Source organism: Notamacropus eugenii, chromosome 3 (genome assembly GCF_028372415.1).
Source record: "Notamacropus eugenii isolate mMacEug1 chromosome 3, mMacEug1.pri_v2, whole genome shotgun sequence".
NCBI lineage: Eukaryota > Metazoa > Chordata > Mammalia > Diprotodontia > Macropodidae > Notamacropus > Notamacropus eugenii.
The window spans coordinates 286,772,829-286,792,745 of record NC_092874.1 but is presented as its reverse complement, the minus strand read 5'-3'; the positions used below and the strand labels follow the sequence as shown (position 1 = coordinate 286,792,745).

General features: G+C 43.5%; 1 protein-coding gene across 3 annotated transcripts in view; it reads right to left on the bottom strand.

Annotated features, from left to right (window-relative positions):
* The window catches only part of HCFC2 (host cell factor C2), a 52,843-nt gene extending 37,369 nt beyond the window's left edge, over positions 1–15,474 (bottom strand). For 2 of the 3 annotated variants that reach the window (XM_072655772.1, XM_072655771.1), the window contains exons 1-9: positions 15,260–15,473; positions 12,792–12,940; positions 11,693–11,853; positions 9,082–9,290; positions 6,769–6,853; positions 3,812–3,918; positions 3,536–3,724; positions 1,634–1,795; positions 1,062–1,114 (exon numbers count right to left, since the gene is read on the bottom strand). In XM_072655772.1, coding sequence (XP_072511873.1) covers positions 1,062–1,114; positions 1,634–1,795; positions 3,536–3,724; positions 3,812–3,918; positions 6,769–6,853; positions 9,082–9,290; positions 11,693–11,853; positions 12,792–12,940; positions 15,260–15,422 — 1,278 coding nt within the window. In that variant the 5' untranslated portion in view covers positions 15,423–15,473. Of the gene's footprint in view, positions 1–1,061; positions 1,115–1,633; positions 1,796–3,535; positions 3,725–3,811; positions 3,919–6,768; positions 6,854–9,081; positions 9,291–11,692; positions 11,854–12,791; positions 12,941–15,259 lie in introns of all 3 variants that reach the window. The other variant, XM_072655770.1, reaches the window with a different exon arrangement.
* Positions 15,475–19,917: the final 4,443 nt, after the last annotated feature.

Sequence of the window (19,917 nt, the reverse complement as noted above, 5' to 3'; positions counted from 1 at the left end):
TGTAGAAGAACTTCTATAAGCAGAATCTTCTAGCTAGTTAAGGGTTTGTCTGAGCACAAAAATGTATTTTAGCCAATCTAAAGTCATCACACTTCCCTAGAACAGCATTTTAAACCCCTCCTGTGGCTCACCATCTCCAAGCGTTCATGCAGGAGGCCCAAACGTGGAGAACTGTTAACTCTCTCCTGCCCAGGCCAAGCCCATTAGGTTCCAAATCTACAGAAGTCGCGAGCTTGAAAGGCCCACACATCCCCAAGAATGGCTCCTCCCCATTGGAAGGCCTTTGGCCTCCAACCCCAAGTACCTTCCTCCTGCTAATCTGAACTCTTTTTGAAGTTGCTGTTGTTGTTTCTTTGCTGTTGAAGTGCCAGTGATAACATCCTTGTCCAGTTGGTTACAGGCTATAAAGCCAAGTGTCATAACCATGAGCACCACGCACAGCAAAGAGGCTCCAGGCGAGGGGCCTGTCCCCAACTGCATGGATCTCCTCCTACTGTCTGGGTTCTCCTCTGGTTGAGGATGGGGAAGAGTTGGGGAAGTAGGGGCAGGGAGAGGAGCGGGGCATGATCAGTTTTTTTCCCATGTCCTAGCTGAGTCAGATAACTATATTCCCAAAAGGTGGTGAGACTTTACTTTTTTCAAATAAGGCCCTACTTTCTGTAAAGCAGAAAAGCTCCCTCCTCCCCCCACCCCAACTATCATTTAGTCACCACCAAGGGAGGCGAGTCTGGCTTGTTGTTTTGTTTTGTTTTTTAATACACAAACTTGAATGTCAAGTCTACCAGTATTTTCCACAAGAGACACAATGTATAGATCCAGCCTATCAATGGAAAGAAGAACCAAAAACATACTGGTGCTCTATAGGTTACTAAAATGTTTAGCTTTGGTGCACATCAAATCACACATAAAAGCAGTCTGAACTTGGATTACTATCAATTCAATCCCTGACACATGGAATGGAAAAAAGGCAGATGACTTGGCTCATCTGACCAAAAATCAAGACATCAGGAATGTTACCTCCTGATTTAACTCAGGTTCAGAGTCTCCAACTTTTTACTTACATTGTTGGGGACGGTGTTATTGCTGGCTTGTCTGGAAAAATCTGCTTGAACTCCTGCAAGGAGAAAAAATTCAGCAATAGACTCCAGAAGTTGCATCATTGAAACGATCAATCACATATTATTAAGTTACTTAGGAAAAGTAGAAAAGAAACAAAGGTTGGCAATGGGAAGCCCATTAGAAAGCTCTTTGGGGTTTCCAGTCCATTTTTTCCTTAATTATACCTCCCCACTCCAGAGTTCTCAGCATAGCCATTAGCTTTCATTTCATAGTAACTCAGTAACATGGGATACGTCAACAAAATCTGCATGAGGATAAGAGTCAGGAGAAAGGAAAACCCCCCTACTACATGCTCCTGCTAGCTTTATTTCACAGAAAATACAGAGGCAGATTTTCTATATAAAAAGGAGATGGCATTCTGTAAGCTGTGCTTCTAGCATGCTAAGCCTGGTTTTATTTTTTTATTATTTTTTAAATTATTTTTTTTTCCTGAGCCTGGTTTTAAAACTATTGTAAAAGGGGTTATAACTCCTATTTAGCAACATGAAATGTTTGTGTGGGTGCATCACATCACCTGGCAAGTTTGCGTGAGAATCCGGTGATGCATCTTGGTATGGCAGGTCCGTGTTCAGCTGAAGCAGGTAACCCTCCACTGTAGGGACTTCATCCCACTTGACTTGGAAAGAGTTAGTGGTAGCCTTTATCACCTGCACTTGTGATGGTGCTGGCGGTTTCTCTAAAAGAAAAATGCCCACATTAAGCTAGGGACTGACCGGAATCCTTCAAAGTGTATTTGCTGGCACAGCAAGCCAGACACCAGTCAGTAGCTGGAGATTGCCTTCTGTCTCAGGATATTAAAAATACTTTAAACTGAGCATGTCACCATTCCTTACTGTCTTGGACAAGAATATTTCATCCCAGCAAGGATGAGAGAAAGTAACATGTTTTGTGCCATAGCCAAGCAGTTTGAACCTAAGTCCAAACAGCCTTAAAACCTAAATTAGTTTTCTTTAGTGTAATATTTATTCTTAACAACTACTAGTATTTGTAAAAATAGCTGGAGGTTATGTCCCACTTTCAAGTTCATAAAGCACTTTATATATGTTAACTCATTTGAAGACACAAGATGTGATGTTGTGCAAAGAGTCCTACACTCCAGGTTCAAGTTGTTAGGATTTATGCACAGGCCAAATACATACTAATCAGTGGTATGCTGATAAATATTTAACAACCAGGTCTTTGGAGAAAAAAAATGAATGCATGACACACTTTTACATTTAATCTGCATAAACATTTTCTACATGACTTTCTTAAGTCTAGAAAATCAATGGAACAATCAATTGAGCCCTGCTTTGTAGTGTTTGTTGATGTCTGAGGTGTAAATGCTCACCTTTAAAATTTAACAACCAACTCTCCAGAGCCAGGACAAGCTGGCTCCAGCCCATCACATCCAATCATAACATGATCATCAATATCATGAACAAATGTGCTAAACTATGGATCTATAAACTGAAATTAAAATAACTTAATCCAAATGGAAACCACACCACCTCTCAGCTGACATCGTTTTACACAGCAAACATCTGGACAAAGGAGAAGTCTGTGCTTAACCAGTGTCAATGAGCATAGTCATGAAAAGCATGGTAAGAGCTCAGAGCTCCCCTGGAGAGTTCAGATCAATGGCCTAAACCAGCTTTGAGCAGACAGTGCAATGTTGATAATTAAAAGATGACTTAGGGGACAAAGAGGAGACTTCACGTGTGTCCAGATCTGGTGACATTCATTCAACAAGTCTTTTTTAGACCCTTACTATATGTCTGACACTGGGAGGGTAAGTAGGAAGAATGAAATGATCCCTATTTGCAAGAACCTTTGAGGTTAAACTAAGCAACAGACCAGATGTATCATTGAGCAGGTGCCCAATCACAATCTGGATTCTCAGTCACTGACTCCTCACAGGGAACCAGGAGGCCCTTGCTTAGAATCCTACGATCGAGAACTGGACTCTGAATAGAAAAATGTCTAGTTCTGACACTAGATGCCAGGCCTAGTTTCCAGTAAACACATTGACAGGCATTAGAGCTCCTATCTGTGCAATATCCTGGGTCACCCAGGAACCAGAACTGAGACTAGAAACTTGCTGTTTTATTTTAATATCTGATTTTTTAAATGCTAAACCAGACCAAATGGAAAGAATTATTATGGGATGCTTTTGGTTCTTTTTTAATTTGTTGTTATACACTTTGTGCCAGAACAAATCAGTAAGACTCAGATTTAGTTTCCATTTTTAAAAAAGAACGGTAATGTGAGCCTTAGATGCAACACTGAGCTGGTTTGTGTTAAGAACTTGGCTTTACCTTTTACAAAAAAATTACTGAACGCTTAGAATGGTTTTGTTCAGTTGGTTCCCAAAAGTGGGATTAAAGTGTTGCATGAATCAGACACACAAGGTTGCTTTTGGTGAGTTCTTACCTACCAGTATCAAGGTACCAAAGGTCTTTGCAGCAAACTTGATTGTTCATGGCCTTTTTGTAGCCATCCCTGCCACTCCAGAAGTACAGGCGTGTCCCAATGGCGACAGCGCAGTGTCCAGCTCTAGGCCTCGGCCGTGAGTTCTTTTTGTCCTCCTGAGAATCAGACACTAGACTCGTCCATTCTGCTGTATCTAAAGCCAAAAATCAAATAAATTCACAAAGAATGTTTTTTTAATCCCTCTGTTAAAAAGAATAATTCAAAAGGCAGAAATACTAACCCAAATTTAGGTAAGAAAATGAGCTGGTACACCGCCATTCACAGTCCCGAGGGGAAGCTTCAACGCTGTTCATGGTTTGGGGAACCCATCCACCAAAAACGTACATCCTGGAAAAAAGCAACAACAGTCCTAAGACTTCTACATGGACAACTTACTTCTTCCATTTCTGACTTGAAATGGAAATTCAGTTTTGCACCCCAGACCTCACTGCACTGTCCCTGATTCTACAATGACACTCCATCTATGGGCATTTCAATGTTGCTCACAGAAGAAATTTTAAGAATCAAAAACTTTTGGATAAGACATCAAAACTAGATCTTTTTAAGTCATTACTTTATGACAGCTTTTGTATACAAAATAAAATATAAAATTAACTGGTAGTGTATTATATGTTGGAGCAACTAGGGGGCATGGTGTTGGGCCTGGAGTATGGAGGACCCAAGACAAAATCCAGCCTCAGCTACTTACTAGCTGTGTGACCCTGGGCAAGTCACTTAACTCTGTTTGCCCTAGTTTCTTCATCTGTAAAATGAGCTGGAGAAGGAAATGGCAAACGCCAGTATCTTTGCCAAGAAAACCCAAAATGGGTCATGGAGACTTGGACACAACTGAACAACAGACAAAAATATCTTACGGTATATAGTCTATGTAGGCATGGCTTATACTCATAGAGGTGACCAACACTACCCCACCCCCATGGTGTCCAGCAAAACTCCTGAATGAGGCCAGAATCAGATTAAAATGTAATTGGGAAATATTTAACAAAATAAATAAACATGAACTACAACATATATCATGTTACTTTGTGGTTTTCAGAGGCAACATGTGGCCTGCAGGGACCTGATACCACCAATTTATAGTATGTAAGATATAATAAGTCAGATGTGGCTATCTTACATCTGACTAATAAGAGCTAACAGGTATCATTTACTTAGCACCACAAGGTCTGCAAAGTGCTTTACAAAGCTCCAAGATAAGTGTCATTCTTACACCAATTTTACAGATTAGGAAACTGCGGCAGAAGTGAAGTGACCTGTCTAGGGTCTCACAGCTAGTCAACGTCTGAGGCAGATTTGAACTTAAGGTCTTCCTGACTCTAGGTCCAATGCTCTCTCCACTGGGCTATCTAGCTGCCTCAAAAGGGATCACATGGAGGAAGCAAAATGAGATAAGGGCCGCTCTCTGCCTCTCATTCCCTGCCCGTTTGGGGTGGCTCTCATCACTAAGACAGGTTATCTGCCACCTGCTTAGGATCCTCTGATGTTCCCCCAGCTGACTTTGCCTTCCTTCCCCTTCCTCCTGGTTTATACTTGAGGTTCTGGGCTGCTCAAAGGCTTCAGGGCTTACAGGTCAGCTCAGTGAGGTCTCAGGAGGCTACAAACAGAAACAGTCCCCTCCAGTCATAAAGAAGTGCTGACTAAAGAACCACCACTTCCTCTCAGAGAGGCCAACTCATCTTTGGCATGAAGACTTTCCTCAAATGCTAGGACCCTTCCCTCCACCACCCCCACCACCACTACTCTGTATTCCATTTTATATTTTATCTAGTATGTACTTGTAGATATATTTCTTATCTCTCCCATTAGAACAGAAACTCTTTGCAGCAGGGATTGTTTCACTACTTATACTTCTATCCACAAGACCTCGAACAGTGTCTGACACATTGTAGGTGCTTAATAAATACTTGCTGATTTATTGTTAAGTCCATCTTTCCATTCCCCCCATCCCTTCCCCCAGATCCCCAAGCATTTCTCAAAGGGCAAGAAAAATGGAGATATTCGATTTTGCCCCAGAGAACCCAAGCCTGTTAATTAATTAGCCTTGGCCTTTCAGATGTAAGTTATGAAAGAAAAGCTCTTTGTAAGCCTTGGGCCCCTTGTGAGGCAGCGAGGACAAAAACTGTTCCCATTTCTTATATAAGAAAGCTAGAGTTCAGAAAATAGAAATGACTTGCCCAGAGTCACAGAGTGAGTGACATAACCAGGACTCAGACCCATATCTCCCAATCTCAAGAGGACTGCTCTGTTTATCCTAATACCTGCCATATTTCAGCCTGAAAAAGAATTCAACCCAAACTTAATGCTTATATAGAAAGGATGGAAAGGAAGAAAAAAAGGAAGGAAGGAAGGAAAGGGAGAAAGGAGGAGAGTAGGAAGGAGAGGAAGAGAAGAAGGAAGGATGGATGGATTTATATAGCACCTACTATGTGTCAGGCACTGTGTTAAGTGCTTTACAAATTTAATCTCATTTGATCCTCATAACAACTCTGGGAGTTAGGTGCTAGTCTTATCTCCATTTCAGAGTTGAAGAAATTGAGGCAGGCAGAGGTTAAGTGACTTGATTGGGGTCACACTGCCAGTAAGTGTCTGCAGACAGATTTGGATTCCAGTTTTCCAGACTCCAGGTCCGGTATCGACCCACTGTGCACCCAACCATATCAAAGATCAGGGTAAATTAATTACAGGAAGAAGTCTAATTCCCTGTGATGTTCCTTTTATTCCATTAGATTTTTGGCAAAGAAAGAAACCTATTTGATCATAACTTCCTTGGTGAAAATGACAAGTTTCCCAAACTAGGAGGAACCTCGAAGTCCCAAAAGTAGAGACCACACCACATTTAAAGAAAGGACGTTCCAGACCAAGAGGACAGGATGGACCCAGAGGATAGGATGGTGAGAACAAATCCAACCCTGCAGCAACAGAAAGCTCCAGGGAGTTCTCTGCTGGCAGGTCAGTAACATCATTTCTTGTGTGTGGAAGTTAGCAGAGCGGTGTGGTTCTGGATTTTGGAGACAAAGGCTCCATACCCCACGCCCACAGCATTCAGTGTCCTGACTCTGGAGGAGCCCCACTGAAAACAGAGCAGGCCTCTGGCTCTTGGAGGCCACGAAAGATGTTGGCCCTCTCCTGGCCGAGCTGTGTGTACCTGCCAGGGCATGGGCTCTTGACAGAACTTACTTGTTTCCTATAACATTGGCTGTGTGCAGACTCCGGGGGAGCGGTACAGTTCCTTTAGTTTCTGGTTGTGACCATGACATGGTTTCTGAAAGCAAAAAGGACACAAACCTCTTTTAGGCCTTTCAACAACTGTGGTTTTGCAGACTGTTGAAAAGAAAATATTTCATACCAGTCCAACTTGAGCAAAAGTATAATTTCCTAAAGAATGATGAACCTGGAGTCAGAAGACCTGTGTTCCAATCCTACCCTAGATGTTTACTAGCTGTGTGACCCTAGATAAAATCATTTACTCTCTCTGTGCCTCAGTTTTCTCATCTGTAAAACAGGAATAATAATAGCACTTGTCTCCCAAGGTTGTCAGAATCAAATGAGATAATATTTGCAATTTTTTTTGCAAATCTTAAAGTAATATATATATGTACACTATTATTCTTATGATTGTAAAATGCATGACAGTTGGCCAACTTTATACAGCAGCATTCAAGTGCTTGTTTAACCATAATGGCTAGCCCTTTGTTGTTGTTCATCCAGTCATATCCGACTCTATGTGATGCACGGACTTTGTCCATGGGATATTCTTGGCAAAAATACCGGAGTGGCTTGCCCTTTCCTTCTCCGATGTTTGTCCCCATTTTACAGATGGGGGACTAAGGCAAATAGGGGTTAAGTGACCTGCCTAGGGTCACACAGTTAGTAACTATCTGAGACCAGATTTGAATTCAGGTCCTTCTGACTCCAGGTATGACCCTATTTAGTCATTGCTTAGTAGTGCCTGACTCTTCTGATCCTGTGAAGTTTTCTTGGAAGAGATACTGGAGTGGTTTGCCATTTCCTTTTCTAGCTCATTTTGATGCTATTTAAGGGGTTCAGTGACTCCCCTAAAGACTATAGTACAGGAGAGGATTGTCTTGAAAGAATTTTTGGACTCAAATATTCTTTAAGTCAAGTTGGCAACAATTTATTTTCACACCAATATGACGAGCTGAGCTCCTTAAGGAGCTTTCAGCTTAACAAGAATGATGCAATAGGAAAAGTAGCGGCATGTCTGACAGATATGCTAATTAAATGATAACTTACAACCTTGGTCACAGGCATCATTCACTACTAGAAACCAGGGGAAGGGGTTTTTCAGGGGTGTATTTTTGGTCTATTATGTCTGTAGCAAGATAGCTTGAGAGTTCATATCTATAGCTTAACCTCTGGATTGAATACAATAACTGTGGGAATCAATACATGATAATTCTGTGATTACAAGGTAGTCTTGTTTTTACAAGGGAATTTCTTCAGAGGTCAGCTTGTCCTTGTAACGGGGAAAGATAGTTTGTCTTACTAGGGCCCACTCATAAATTCAGGGAAAGGCAGCTTGTCTTACAGGGGTCTACTCATGAGTTATTGCTAGGCATAGTGGCCTTGAGGTATGGAGAAAACTGTCAGGGATAGCATTTTAAGGCCAGGGAGAAATGTGATCTTGAAACTGGGGTCTAAGCACAAGCACCCAAGCACCCCATCAATTTTACTGATGAGGAAACTGAGGCAAATAGGGTTACATAACTTACCCCACAGCTAGTAAGTGTCTGAGGTAGGATCTAAACTCAGGTTTTCCTGACTCTAAGTGCACTGCTCTATCCACTACACCATGTACCTGCCTCAATTACTAGTACATACTGATCTCTCTCTTGGTGCTTACTCTGCAGAAGGAATAACACAAAACCATTTCAAACAGATCACATCTCCATATTAGAGGTAAACATCACAGGTAGGGAAACATGCAGGAACCAGGTGAGCTGCTCACCAGTTCCTGGGCCTGGATTATTCTGAGTGTCACTCTAGACTCACTCACTGACAAGCCAACCCCTATGGCATCCTGTTAATAACATTTACACCTTTGGCCAGGAAAGCCTCCAAAGTGATCATCTGGTCCAGCCCCCAGAGCATCTCCCCTCCTCCTTTCTTGGCAGTCAAGGCCTGACCCACAGTCTCTCTTTCTCCTCCAACTCTTGGCCTTGGGCCCTGGTCCACTTCTCCCACAGATACAGATACGCATACACACGGGCACACGCCCCTGCTAATGCGCTCCTTCCATTCACACTGTCTGTAAATGCTGTCCCCTTGCAGAAGGGGCATTTGACTTTCTGTTCTTTGGGCCTAGCAAAGGTGAGTTCTGTGCTTCTGAAGGCATAGCACAATGCTGCATGACTGAGTCAGTCAGGAGCTACCTACATCTGGGTCACAGTCAGGGTGCCAGGGGTAGAACCCAATAAAACCATCTGTCACACTTCTGGGTCTATGGCAATGGCCCTCCTCTCCACTCACCTAGATCAAGCTGCCACAAGTCATCAAGCCGGGAACCACACATTCCTCCAAAAACATACATTTTGGGATTCCCTGAATCTTTTTTGCAATATATCACGGCCGTGTGGGATTCTCGCGGGGAAGGCACGATGCCTTTGGTTACGGGAATGCTCCAACCCACAACACCAGAGCCATGCTGCAACTCCAGTTCATAGAAGTCATTCAAATATCTAGAGGACGGAAAGACAAATGAAGATTTTGAAATCACGTTTAGGACACTTAGGGAACAAAACTATATAGAAAAAAATACCTATTGAGGGAACATACACATGCACATATAAGCACAAATGTGTACACATGCACAAGTGTTGACATGTAAATTGTGTGTGCATTTTCATGTATGTTTATGTGCACACATTGTGTCTGTGTATGTATTGTACAGGTGCATCACATGTGTATACATTAAACATGTATTTGTGGGTGCATATGTTCGAGAGAAAGGCCTCCCAGTGAAACTCCAAGGCTGTCAGCTTTTCCTTCACTCTGAGAGGCTGGCAGAGGGGACCTCTCAGTAAGCTGTGACACTAGCTGGCCTCAATTCTTCATTTCTTATTGTCTGTTTGCTTTTCAGAAGCACACTTTTTTTTAGTCTCTTCATTTCCCAGAGGTGATATGAGGCCTTCTCACAGGAATTATGCAAAGATTTTGTGAATCTTCAAGCACTTTATTCATATGGGCTAGATTAAATGAGATGGTAGTTGTAAAGTGCTTAGCAAACCTTAAAGCCTCTCTAAAGGCTCCTTATTTTATAAGCAATTACTGAAATACTTCAGGATCGAGTCTTCTCCTCACTCACATTCTTAAATCAGAAGAACAAAAGAGCCTGAGCTTACAAACATCCCAGAAGTGACACAGAGATACAGTGCTAGATGTGGAGTCCAGAAGACCTGTCTCAGATGCTGGCAAGCTGTGTGGCCTGAGGTAAGTCATTTAACCCCAAGGAGTCCCAGTTTCCTCATACATAAAATGAGAATATCAATCACACCTACTTCCCAGGGTTTCTGTGAGGACCAAATGGGATAATTCATGTAAAGTGTTTTACGAACCTGCCCAAATAAATGCACCTCATTTATTAAATATCAAAAGGCATTCTATCTAAAACTTTAAAAATAATAGAACCCATAATTTTATAGTATTATCTATATCATTGAATATACTTTATTATAATAATTTCAAATAAAGTGAAAAGCAATTTGAGATTTATAGTATTCCCCAACTATGTGTTTAAACTCAAAGTGTTAAGATTTAGGAACCCCCTCCCCACACTGACGTTAATTAAGAGCTCTGGTTAGCTGTTTGAAATGGTAAACAGAACATTTCTAAATATGAATTTTGCTTTTTAAAAGCCAAGAAAAAAGATTTCCTGTTTAGTAGGACTAAGTTATTTCTTATCACTGAAAACAAATTTATACAGGGTCTCAGGGTGTCCCCTTTCTCCCTAGCTGTTGGGAACACTGAATTCAAATGCACAGATGTGAGATTTTGAAGGAAAGCACAGAAATACAAAAAAGGTCACATCACTACATTTGTGATGAATCATTTCAAGGCCACCCTGCCAATACACTGAGTAATCTGCATTGGACCTACACAATAGGTTTCACTATAAACTCTTCCCCATAACTTCCTGTAGGTTAAGGTTAACAATATAAACATCATCTACATTTGATACTCATTCCATTCTGTAAAAAAATTCCTACAAAAATTTAACTAAAAACCCAATTGTCCATATTAGTCATCGAGGCACTGCCCAAATTGGAGCAGTCCACCAATACATGAAGAGGGATATCATAGGGGTGTGGGGAGCCAGATCTAACTGGTTAGAAAGAGTTGATTATTAAATTTTCAGTGTGAGTTTTTAATATATTTGAAATCAGCAAATGCTATAGATCAGGCCTTCATTTACTGTTTTGTTGATTGTCTAGACTTTTAAAAGTGATGGAGAGAATGTTAATAATGCAGATAAAGTTTTAAAGTGTGTCAGAATTACACTTTTTTTTTCCTGGAGAACCAGTTGTTAAACATTTATCAGCAGCCCATTAGATGACAGCAATTTAACTTAAAATTTAAAATCTCAGGAATATAACTCTGAAATGCAAGAGACTCCACAATAGGAAGCGAATAGGCATTTGCATAGTACCTACTACGTTCCAGGCTGTGCTAAGCACTTTTACAAATATTATCTCATTTGTTCCTCAGGGAGTTAGGGGAGGTAAGCATCTGCCTCAGAGGCTATTATCATCATTCCCACTTTACATCTGAGAAAACTAAAGCAAACAGACCTTGAGTGACTTGCCCAAGGCAACACACTGAGTAGCTAAAATCATATTTGCACTGAGATCTTCCTGATTCCAAGGTCAGCATTCTATCCACTGTGCCACCAGTTATCTCTAAGGAACCAAGTAAAATTAACTAAAAACATAAAGATAGGGTCTCCATTAGTTGGAATTAGGTTCCCCACCCCTGGATTAGGCCTACAGACCCTTAAACAATTAAATCAAATGACAAAAACCAAAGAAATTTCTAACTTTTTTGTTATAGCTCAAAGGATTTGGTTGGAAATCGGTCAGCATACCTGGGGACATTACTGTTTGAATCTTCACTCTCGTTGGCCAGGCCACCAAATAAATAACATTTATTACCATATAAAGAAAAACTGTGCCCAAGTCGAGGACAAGGAGGTAAGCCGGTAGCAGGAGGTCGAGGTTTCACTTTTTTCCAAAGCCAACGGCTTGCCTTTAAAAGAAAGAAAGAAATGATGACTAAATTGCTTGTATCACCAAAAGCACAGAAGTCATTATAATAAACTATCTCCCGAATCTAAATTCAGGCAGGTCCAGAATAATTAGGGTTCCTTCTCCCTTACTTCCTCATATTCCGAACTTTATTTTTTGAGGGGAAAAAAGAGCACACACATACAAACTCCAGCATAGATATGCATATATGTAGGTATATACACACATATATATCATATAATCCAAGCCCCATCTTATTGGCAGACTATTATAGTTATGAAGGAATGACAATAATAAGATAAGCACTTTACATATGTTAAGTCATTTGATTTAAGTGGATAATGGTAATCCTGAGGATCTCTGAATCACATTCTAAATAGATGTAACACCTTTTAAACTATGCTAAACATAGCTTATGCCAAGTGTTACTTTTGTTCTCATTCTCTCCAAGCGGGAAGCAGTGAAACGTTCACTTATAATTAACCAGAACGATGGTTTCTCTAATTTCTTGGTCTTGCATTTCTGTCCCAAATTCGTAGTAAAATGGGACACTTGAAACAACTTTCAAAAGGATTGCTTATAAATAGATATATTTTGCCCTTTTGTGATAGTTATCAGTGAATGCTTAAGTATCCTTGCCTTACAGATGTTGCCCATTTTTCCAGGTACAAATGAAAGCCAAAGGAAGCTATTGCAGTGGAGTAGAGATGTGGTTGAACTGAGGCAAAATGAACAGCAAAACAGTTACGTAAAGTGTGAGCACAGAATTAATATTTGTAACATGTTTCTAATCATAGGTCTAATAGTTACTTTCTGAAATGGAAACACTTGCTATTTATAAAAACAATTTGTAAACTACTTATAATCTTGAAGCTTTACCAACACTGGGGGGGGGGGGGGGGGGGCGGAGAACCTCACAGGAAAGCAAGCCATGCTCACCTGTAATTCATAGAGGTCATTACTATATCTTCCATATTCAACCATTCCTCCAAAGACTAGGATTCTGGTGCCATCACAGACAAACCCATGGGCAGCACAGCCTGGAGGAATATCACCTCTAACAGCAGGAAGAAACCACTGGTTTGTAACTATTAAAAAAAAAAAAAAAAGGAATCCAATTAAAATCACAGCACCCGCTAAGTTCAAACGAACGAGAGGTGGCCTGAACCTGTGATTTCATTACTGTAGGAGAACTCCCAGTGTAAAATCTCCCTCCATTCCAAGATGCAGAACAAGCCACACACTTCTGGACTTGGGCAATAAGAGAATTTGTTTTGCATGACTCTGCATATTTGTCACAAGAGTTTTTTTTTTCTTTTTCCTTTTAAAGTTAAGTTTGGAGTGAGAAAATGCCTCTTAATTTAAGATAAAATGGAAAAAAGAAAATAAGTTAATAGGAAGGAAAGAAGGAAGGGAAGGAAGAAAGAAGAAGGAAGAGAGAGGGAGAGGGGGAGAGGGGGGGAGAGGGGGAGAGAGGGAGGGAGGGGGAGAGAGGGAGGGAGGGAGAGGGGGACGGAGGGAGGGAGGGAGAGGGAGGGAGACGGAGAGAGGGAGGCAGAGAGGGAGAGAGAGAGAGGGAGAGAGAGGGAGGGAGAGAGAGAGAGAGAGAGAGAGAGAGAGAGAGAGAGAGAAGGAACAAACTTCCCTCTATTCATGAAAGCTCAGGCGACTGGTCCATAATATTCTTAGATGTTACCCAGGGTATTGAAAGATTAAGTGATTTGTTCACATTCACAGTTAGTATGTGTCCCAGGACTACAGCTCTAGAGGCTGAAGAGCTATCAGTAGTCAAGTAACTGCACACTTCTTTTTACAAATGAAAAAACTGAAACGCTAAAGGTCACATAAATAGTAAATGGCCAAGGCTGAACTGACCCCCAAGATCTTTCCCCAGATTTGTGGGTTCTAAGGCTGGCCTCAGTGCGCAAACTAAAGTCCTTTCCTCCCCATCCCACTCCCCCTTTGCAATGTATAAACTAAGTATAGGTGTTTGAAATGCAGATTCCCCAACCAAACCCTTTGTAGTCAACTAAAAGGTAGGGTAGGTTTGATTCAGATGCTTAGTGTACCGAGAAATCCAAATAGCCAGAGGCTAGTAGATTTGCATAGTCACCCCGTTTAAGTGACAAAAACCCACAGACTCTTCCCTTCAATCCACATCTCCAATAAGGCTTATTTCACCGAGGAATGTCTGGGTTTATTATTCGCTGCCTAGCCAGAAAGAAGTCACTGGTGATGAAACAGGTGGCAGATAATACAAGCCATTAGCCTTCTGCACAAACCGCCAGGGAGAAAGAAATCGCTTCCCTGCCGATGCATGGAACATTTACGAGAGAGCAAAAAATAAAAAATTAAAAAGCCTCACTTCCTCTCCGGGGAGGGCCAGTCCCCCAGAGGCGGGGCCTTCTGGTTGGCGGTCTCAGTGATTTGCTGGAGAGCTAGCCTGGGTCCCTTCTGCCAGCCCCTTGGCTCCAGAGCTAGGCCAGCTCACAGCTGAACCTCAGCCCTATCTCTCCTTCCCGGCTGTCAGAGCTCAGATGAAAGCACTCAGGGCACTGAATCCCCGCAGGTTTCAGGACCCATATGAAAGCCAGCTTGATGAATGGAATGAACGTGGACTACGGAGTCCCAGGACCCGAGTTCAAATCCAATTATGGCACCACCCAGCTGGGTGAATCAGGGCAAATCACTTCCACTTTCCTGGGCCTCTAAGATAAGGGGCTTGGCCTCCGAGTTGGGGGTGGGGATACTGACCCAGAGGACGGGGCTGAAGGTGTTTTAATGGATAATTAAAAGCTAAGGCTCGGAGGTTTAGAGATAAGAGGGTCCTTAAATGAGCACAGCAGCCACAGCCCGGATTGGAACCTAGTTGTCCCGACTCCAAGCCAAGCGCGCTATCCTCTGCTACAGGAAGCGTGTCTCCCCATCTCACAGAGGCAGTACCTTCCTTTGCAGATGGGGAAACTGAGGCTCGGAGAGACTCACAGAACTGGTGAGTTCTCAGAGCTCGTTGGGTCCTGGCCGCCGTTTTAGATGGGGAAATTGAGGCTCGGGATGATCCTAGAACTGGTGGGCTCTCAGCTCATCGAGGCCGGCCCCTCGTTTTACAGATGGGGAAATTGAGGCTCGGGATGATCCTACAACTGGCGGACCCCGCGCCCGTCGAGGCCAACCCCGTCTGCGGGGGGGGACCCGGCCGGGCCGCGTCTCGGGGCGCGGGGGGCCCGACCGGGCCTCGCCCGCTCCGGGGAAGGGGGCGGACGCCGAGCGGCCCAAGGGCAGCCCCGGAGCCGTGACAGCCGGGCCAGGCCCAGTCCCGGGTCAAGGTCAAGGTCGGGGTCAGCGCGGGGTCAGCACCCCGGCCCCCCCGCCCGCGCCCCCGCCCGCCGGGGCTAACCGCCGCCTACCTGTGTTGTAGACGTGCAGCTCGTCCGCGATGCCCTCGTTGCCTCCGCCGAAGATGATCATGAGCTCCCGGATGGCCACGGCCCGGTGCCCGTGCCGGGCGCGGGGGACCTGCCCCGTGAACGAGGAAACTCGCCTCCAGTTCAGGAGGGAGGGAGCCGCCATCTTGCTCACCCCCGCCCCCTCGGCGGCCCCACAATGCACAGCGCCCCGGCCGCCGCTCCATCTCTTCACCTCGCCTGGGGGGCGGGGCCCGCGGGCCGGGGGCGGGGGAGAGCGGCCCGCGGGCGAGGGGGGGCGGGGCGCCCGAAGGGAGGACCCCCGAAGCCCCGCCCCCTAGAGACCATGGACGGGAGGGGTGGGGCTGTGAGAGAGAGGGAAAGGATGGGGAAGGAGGAGAAAGGCGGGGAGGGAAGGTGAAAGAGCCCTACTCTGGGGGAGGCAGGGAGTGGGGAAGGTGATGGGGGAGGAGGGAGGAGAGAAGAACCCCGCCCTAAGGGGGGAGGCAGAGAGAAAGGTGAGAGACGAGGGAGAGAGGAAGAGCTCCTCCCTAGGGAGAGGTAGAGATGGAGAAAGGTGTTGAGGGAGGAGGGAGGAGACCCGCCCTAAGGAGAGGTAGAGAGGGGGAAAGGTGATGGGGGAAGGTAGAAAGGTGAGAGAAGAGGGAGGGAGGAGAAGCCCTGCCCTAGGGGGAGGTAGAGATGGGGAAAGGTGATGGGGGAGGAGGGAGGAGCCCTGGGGTAGAGGCCATGTGATGGGCAAGCTGACAGAAGGAGGGAAAGGTGATGCGGAAGAAGGGAATGGGGAGGAGCTCCAGATCACGCCCAGGAAAAACACGGGTGGGTAGTTAGTCAGGAGTTGTCCAGGAAAGAGGCAAAGGCAGTGGGAACAAAGGAGGAACCTAAGGCCGTCGGGCTTCGAGACACACGAAAGAGGGGAAGGGAGCGGCCGTCAGAGATGACAGATCCTTCAGGCCCATCCTGAGGGGAGTCAAGTGACAAGAAGGGTCTTTCAGAGGGAGGCGAAGGTGATGGGGTCAAGCTGCCTAAAGGGGAGAAAGGAGAGAAAGATATTGGAATCACCTGATAGGAGAGAGAGTAAAGCAATGGGGAAGAAGAAAGGAGACCGAGCCCCTACCTTTTCCCTCAATTTGTTTGCAGTGGAAGACGCAGAAGGTAATCACTGGGGGTGGGGTTGGAGGTGGAGGGGGTCAGGCAGTAGTCATCAAAGTCTTGGAGATGAGGCTTGAACCTTTGAAGAAGCTCAGTACTCCAAAGGTATCTTCAATCTCACAAATCTGAAGATTCCTTCCAACAGTAGGTTTCTCTGCTTATCTTTGCTCCCCCCACCTCCAAATCCTCGGGATTCTTACCCATGTTCACATCTGCAAGATAAGAGAAGCTGCCTTGTTTTATCCCGGGGACCTGGTTACAGTGTATAAAAAGCTTGAGTTGTTCTGTGCTGGCTGGTCAAACAATTGGTCTCAGGATTCCTTTACAACTGCTCTTGATCAGGCCTGAGATGGATCCACAGAAACCCCTTCTGTGCTAACTGTAGGTATGAGGACGTCAAGGGAAGGACCCTTTGCTTAGTATTACCAGCGATTGTACAGACTAGACTTCAAGCTCCTCTCATTCTGGATCCCTGGAAAGACTGAAAGACCTACCTGATCACTAGTGGAATTCACCCAAGAATGAATTGGAGCCCTTGAAATGGGGAAATGAAATTGTTGAATCCAAATGCCTACTGAAACTGGTTTGGCCTAATAATTAGCAAATGACATGTTCAAGAAGGGGGGAGGGTTCTCCTCCTAGGATAAAGATCTTAGAATCAGATGTAGGGGTCTTCTAGTTCAAACATCTTATTTTACCGAGGAGGAAGCTGAGGCCCAGAAAGGTCCTGACTTGGCCAAGTTTACCCATGTGATTAAGTGGTAGAGTCAGGATTTGAACCTTAGTTCCAACATGCATTCCTGCTCTGTGGTCTTTGTATCCCACTACACAAAAATTTTAAACTTTTAAGCCATCTATAAGCAGCCTGATTGGGTTTAACCCACTTCAGCACAGAGCTCCTGAGCTCAAGCGATCTACCAGCCTCAGTTTCCCCTAGAGGCAAGGATTACTGGTGTGAGCAACTATGTCCAACCAAAACGTTGTTTAAAACCAAGTTCATAGATGCCAGGTTAAGAGCACCTGGTCTAGTCAATTCTTGGGATCACAGAATTTAGACTTAGAAGGAACCTTTCATGATTATCCACTCTTCATTTTATCTTATTTTTAAAAAATACATTTTGATGCATTCTGTCTCTGTTACAGTAATTTTCCACCCTCCCTACCCCTTTGAATCATTGTAACAATGAAAAGCAACTAAGTAACAACATTGGACACAGTAACTGTATCTGATAATGGATACAGTATTCTGCCTTAGGAGTCTCCCTCCTTTCATTTTCTCCTTTTCCAGATACAGTTTGCCTTCCTCTTAGTGGTCTTTTCATTTACATTGTCGCAATTATTGTATCTATTCTCTTATTTCTCTTTATTTTTCTGTGCATCAGTTCATACACATCTTTCCACTTTTCTCTGAATTCTACATTTCAGTATTTCTTATGCCATGATGTTGTTCCATTACATTCACATGCCAGGATTTTCTCAGCCAAACTCCAGTTGACAGGCACCCACTTTGCCTTTATTCTTTTCTAAGGGTACTGCTTTGACTATTTCTATTTATACTAAGCTTTTCCACCCCCTCCCCCCCGAAGAACACACTTCCAGTATTTGCTAGGTATGATGAAACCCTGGCTTCTTGACTCGATATATTTTTCAACTAGGTACCTCAAGAAGTCTATTTGGATTGGGTGAGACAAATTCCCCATCCCTGGACGCAAAACCAGGAAGCTAATACAGAATGTTAGAGTTTCCAGCAAAAAATGGAGAGTTCCAGTTAAACCTTTGGTAAGTAATTGGTTAGTGGGGTTAGCCCTCAGCCCTGGTCTTTTCCTTACTATTTTGACTGGAGAAGGACCCTGCACAATTGAAGCTTTCCTGGGATTTAGAGGCTTTCTATCCATGCCCTAGCAGCATCCCTGGAACAGATGGCAGCATTGTTTGCATTGGGGGCCAAGGTCACAGGACACAGATTTAAGGTTCTATAAGGAGCCCAGCAGAAAAACCACACCATACCAAAGAGAAACATTTTTAATATTTTCTTTAATTAACCAAATTTTATTTTCTCTCCAAATTGCCCCATTAAACAATAACAATAACGGAACATCTTGGAGACTTTATAAACTGTGGGCATAGTTCTGACAAAACACAGCTGGAGGTAACTGTGAAAACCTCTCAGTGAATTATACCTAATAAAGGAGATTACAAAAACAAATACACACACACATACATACACACACACACGCTAGTTTTGTTGTTGACTTTGCCCTAGATGAGAGAAACAAGGTGGTTTAATGGAGTAAACACAAGACTTGGAGAAAAGGTTTGGGTTTATAGGATCTTGGGACTTCAGTTCCAGAGCTGGAAGGGATCTCAGAAACCAAGAAACCCAGTCCTCTCATTGTTTGTTGTTTAGTCATTTTTTTCGATCATGTCCTACTCTTTGTGACCCCATTTGGGTTTGGTTTTGTTTTGTTTTTGGCAAAGACACTGGAATGGTTTGCCATTTCTTTGTCTCATTTTACAGATGAGGAAAGTGAGGCAAACAGGGTGAAGTAACTTGCCAAAGGTCACACAGCTAGTAAGTGTCTGACGCCAGATTTGAACTCACTCTTCTTGACTCCAGGCCTGGCATTCTATCCATTATGCTACCTAGCTCACCACCACCATCACCAAAATGAGGTCTAAGTGACTAATCCAAAGTCACACCAGTAGTGAAATCTGATCAACCTACTTATAGACTATTACATATCTCTCCAGGTCCCAGTTTCACCATCTATAAAATTAAGATAATATCTTACAACATCATTATTTTCAAAGGAGATGCCATATATAAAATACTATTTGACTATAACTATTATATAAAATTCAGATAAATTATTAGATACATTCCACATAAATGTAAGCTATTTCCTCCCGGTTTCACTTCTGATTCTCTGGACTTTGACATCATGCCTCAGCTTCCTTCTCACAGATAAAGATCCTACAACCCCCTTCTCCCATTGTTGAGTTCCTTAGAACTTCCATTTTGAGGAAGTATCCAGGCTAGACTTCTTTCATTTCTCTGGCAATTCCACACGTGGTTTTCAGGACTTTACCACCATGCTCCATTTCCAACTTCCTTTTTAGTGTTTTCTGTCCTCATTAGAATGGAAGCTCCTTGAGGGTTTTTTTTTAAATGCCTTTGCCTTCCAAGCACCTAGCATACAATCAGTATTGATGCTTGTTAAATGATTCATGGTATAGTAAAGAACTTTACTTGGGTGTTTACCAGTAAGACTACTTCTGCCCAAGCCTAGTTAGGGTGGTTCTTTGTGAAGAGAAAGCTCTGTGCACCATATGTGGAGGGAGATGAATCCTGACTGGAGACTGAGTGCAATACTTCCTACATATGGGACTAATTAAATTTGTAACAGAGACTCTTAGGGAAAGGACTTCAGAGGCAGATGTGGAGAAAAGAGCTACAGGAAAATAGTCAAGAAAAAGAGAAACTTTTG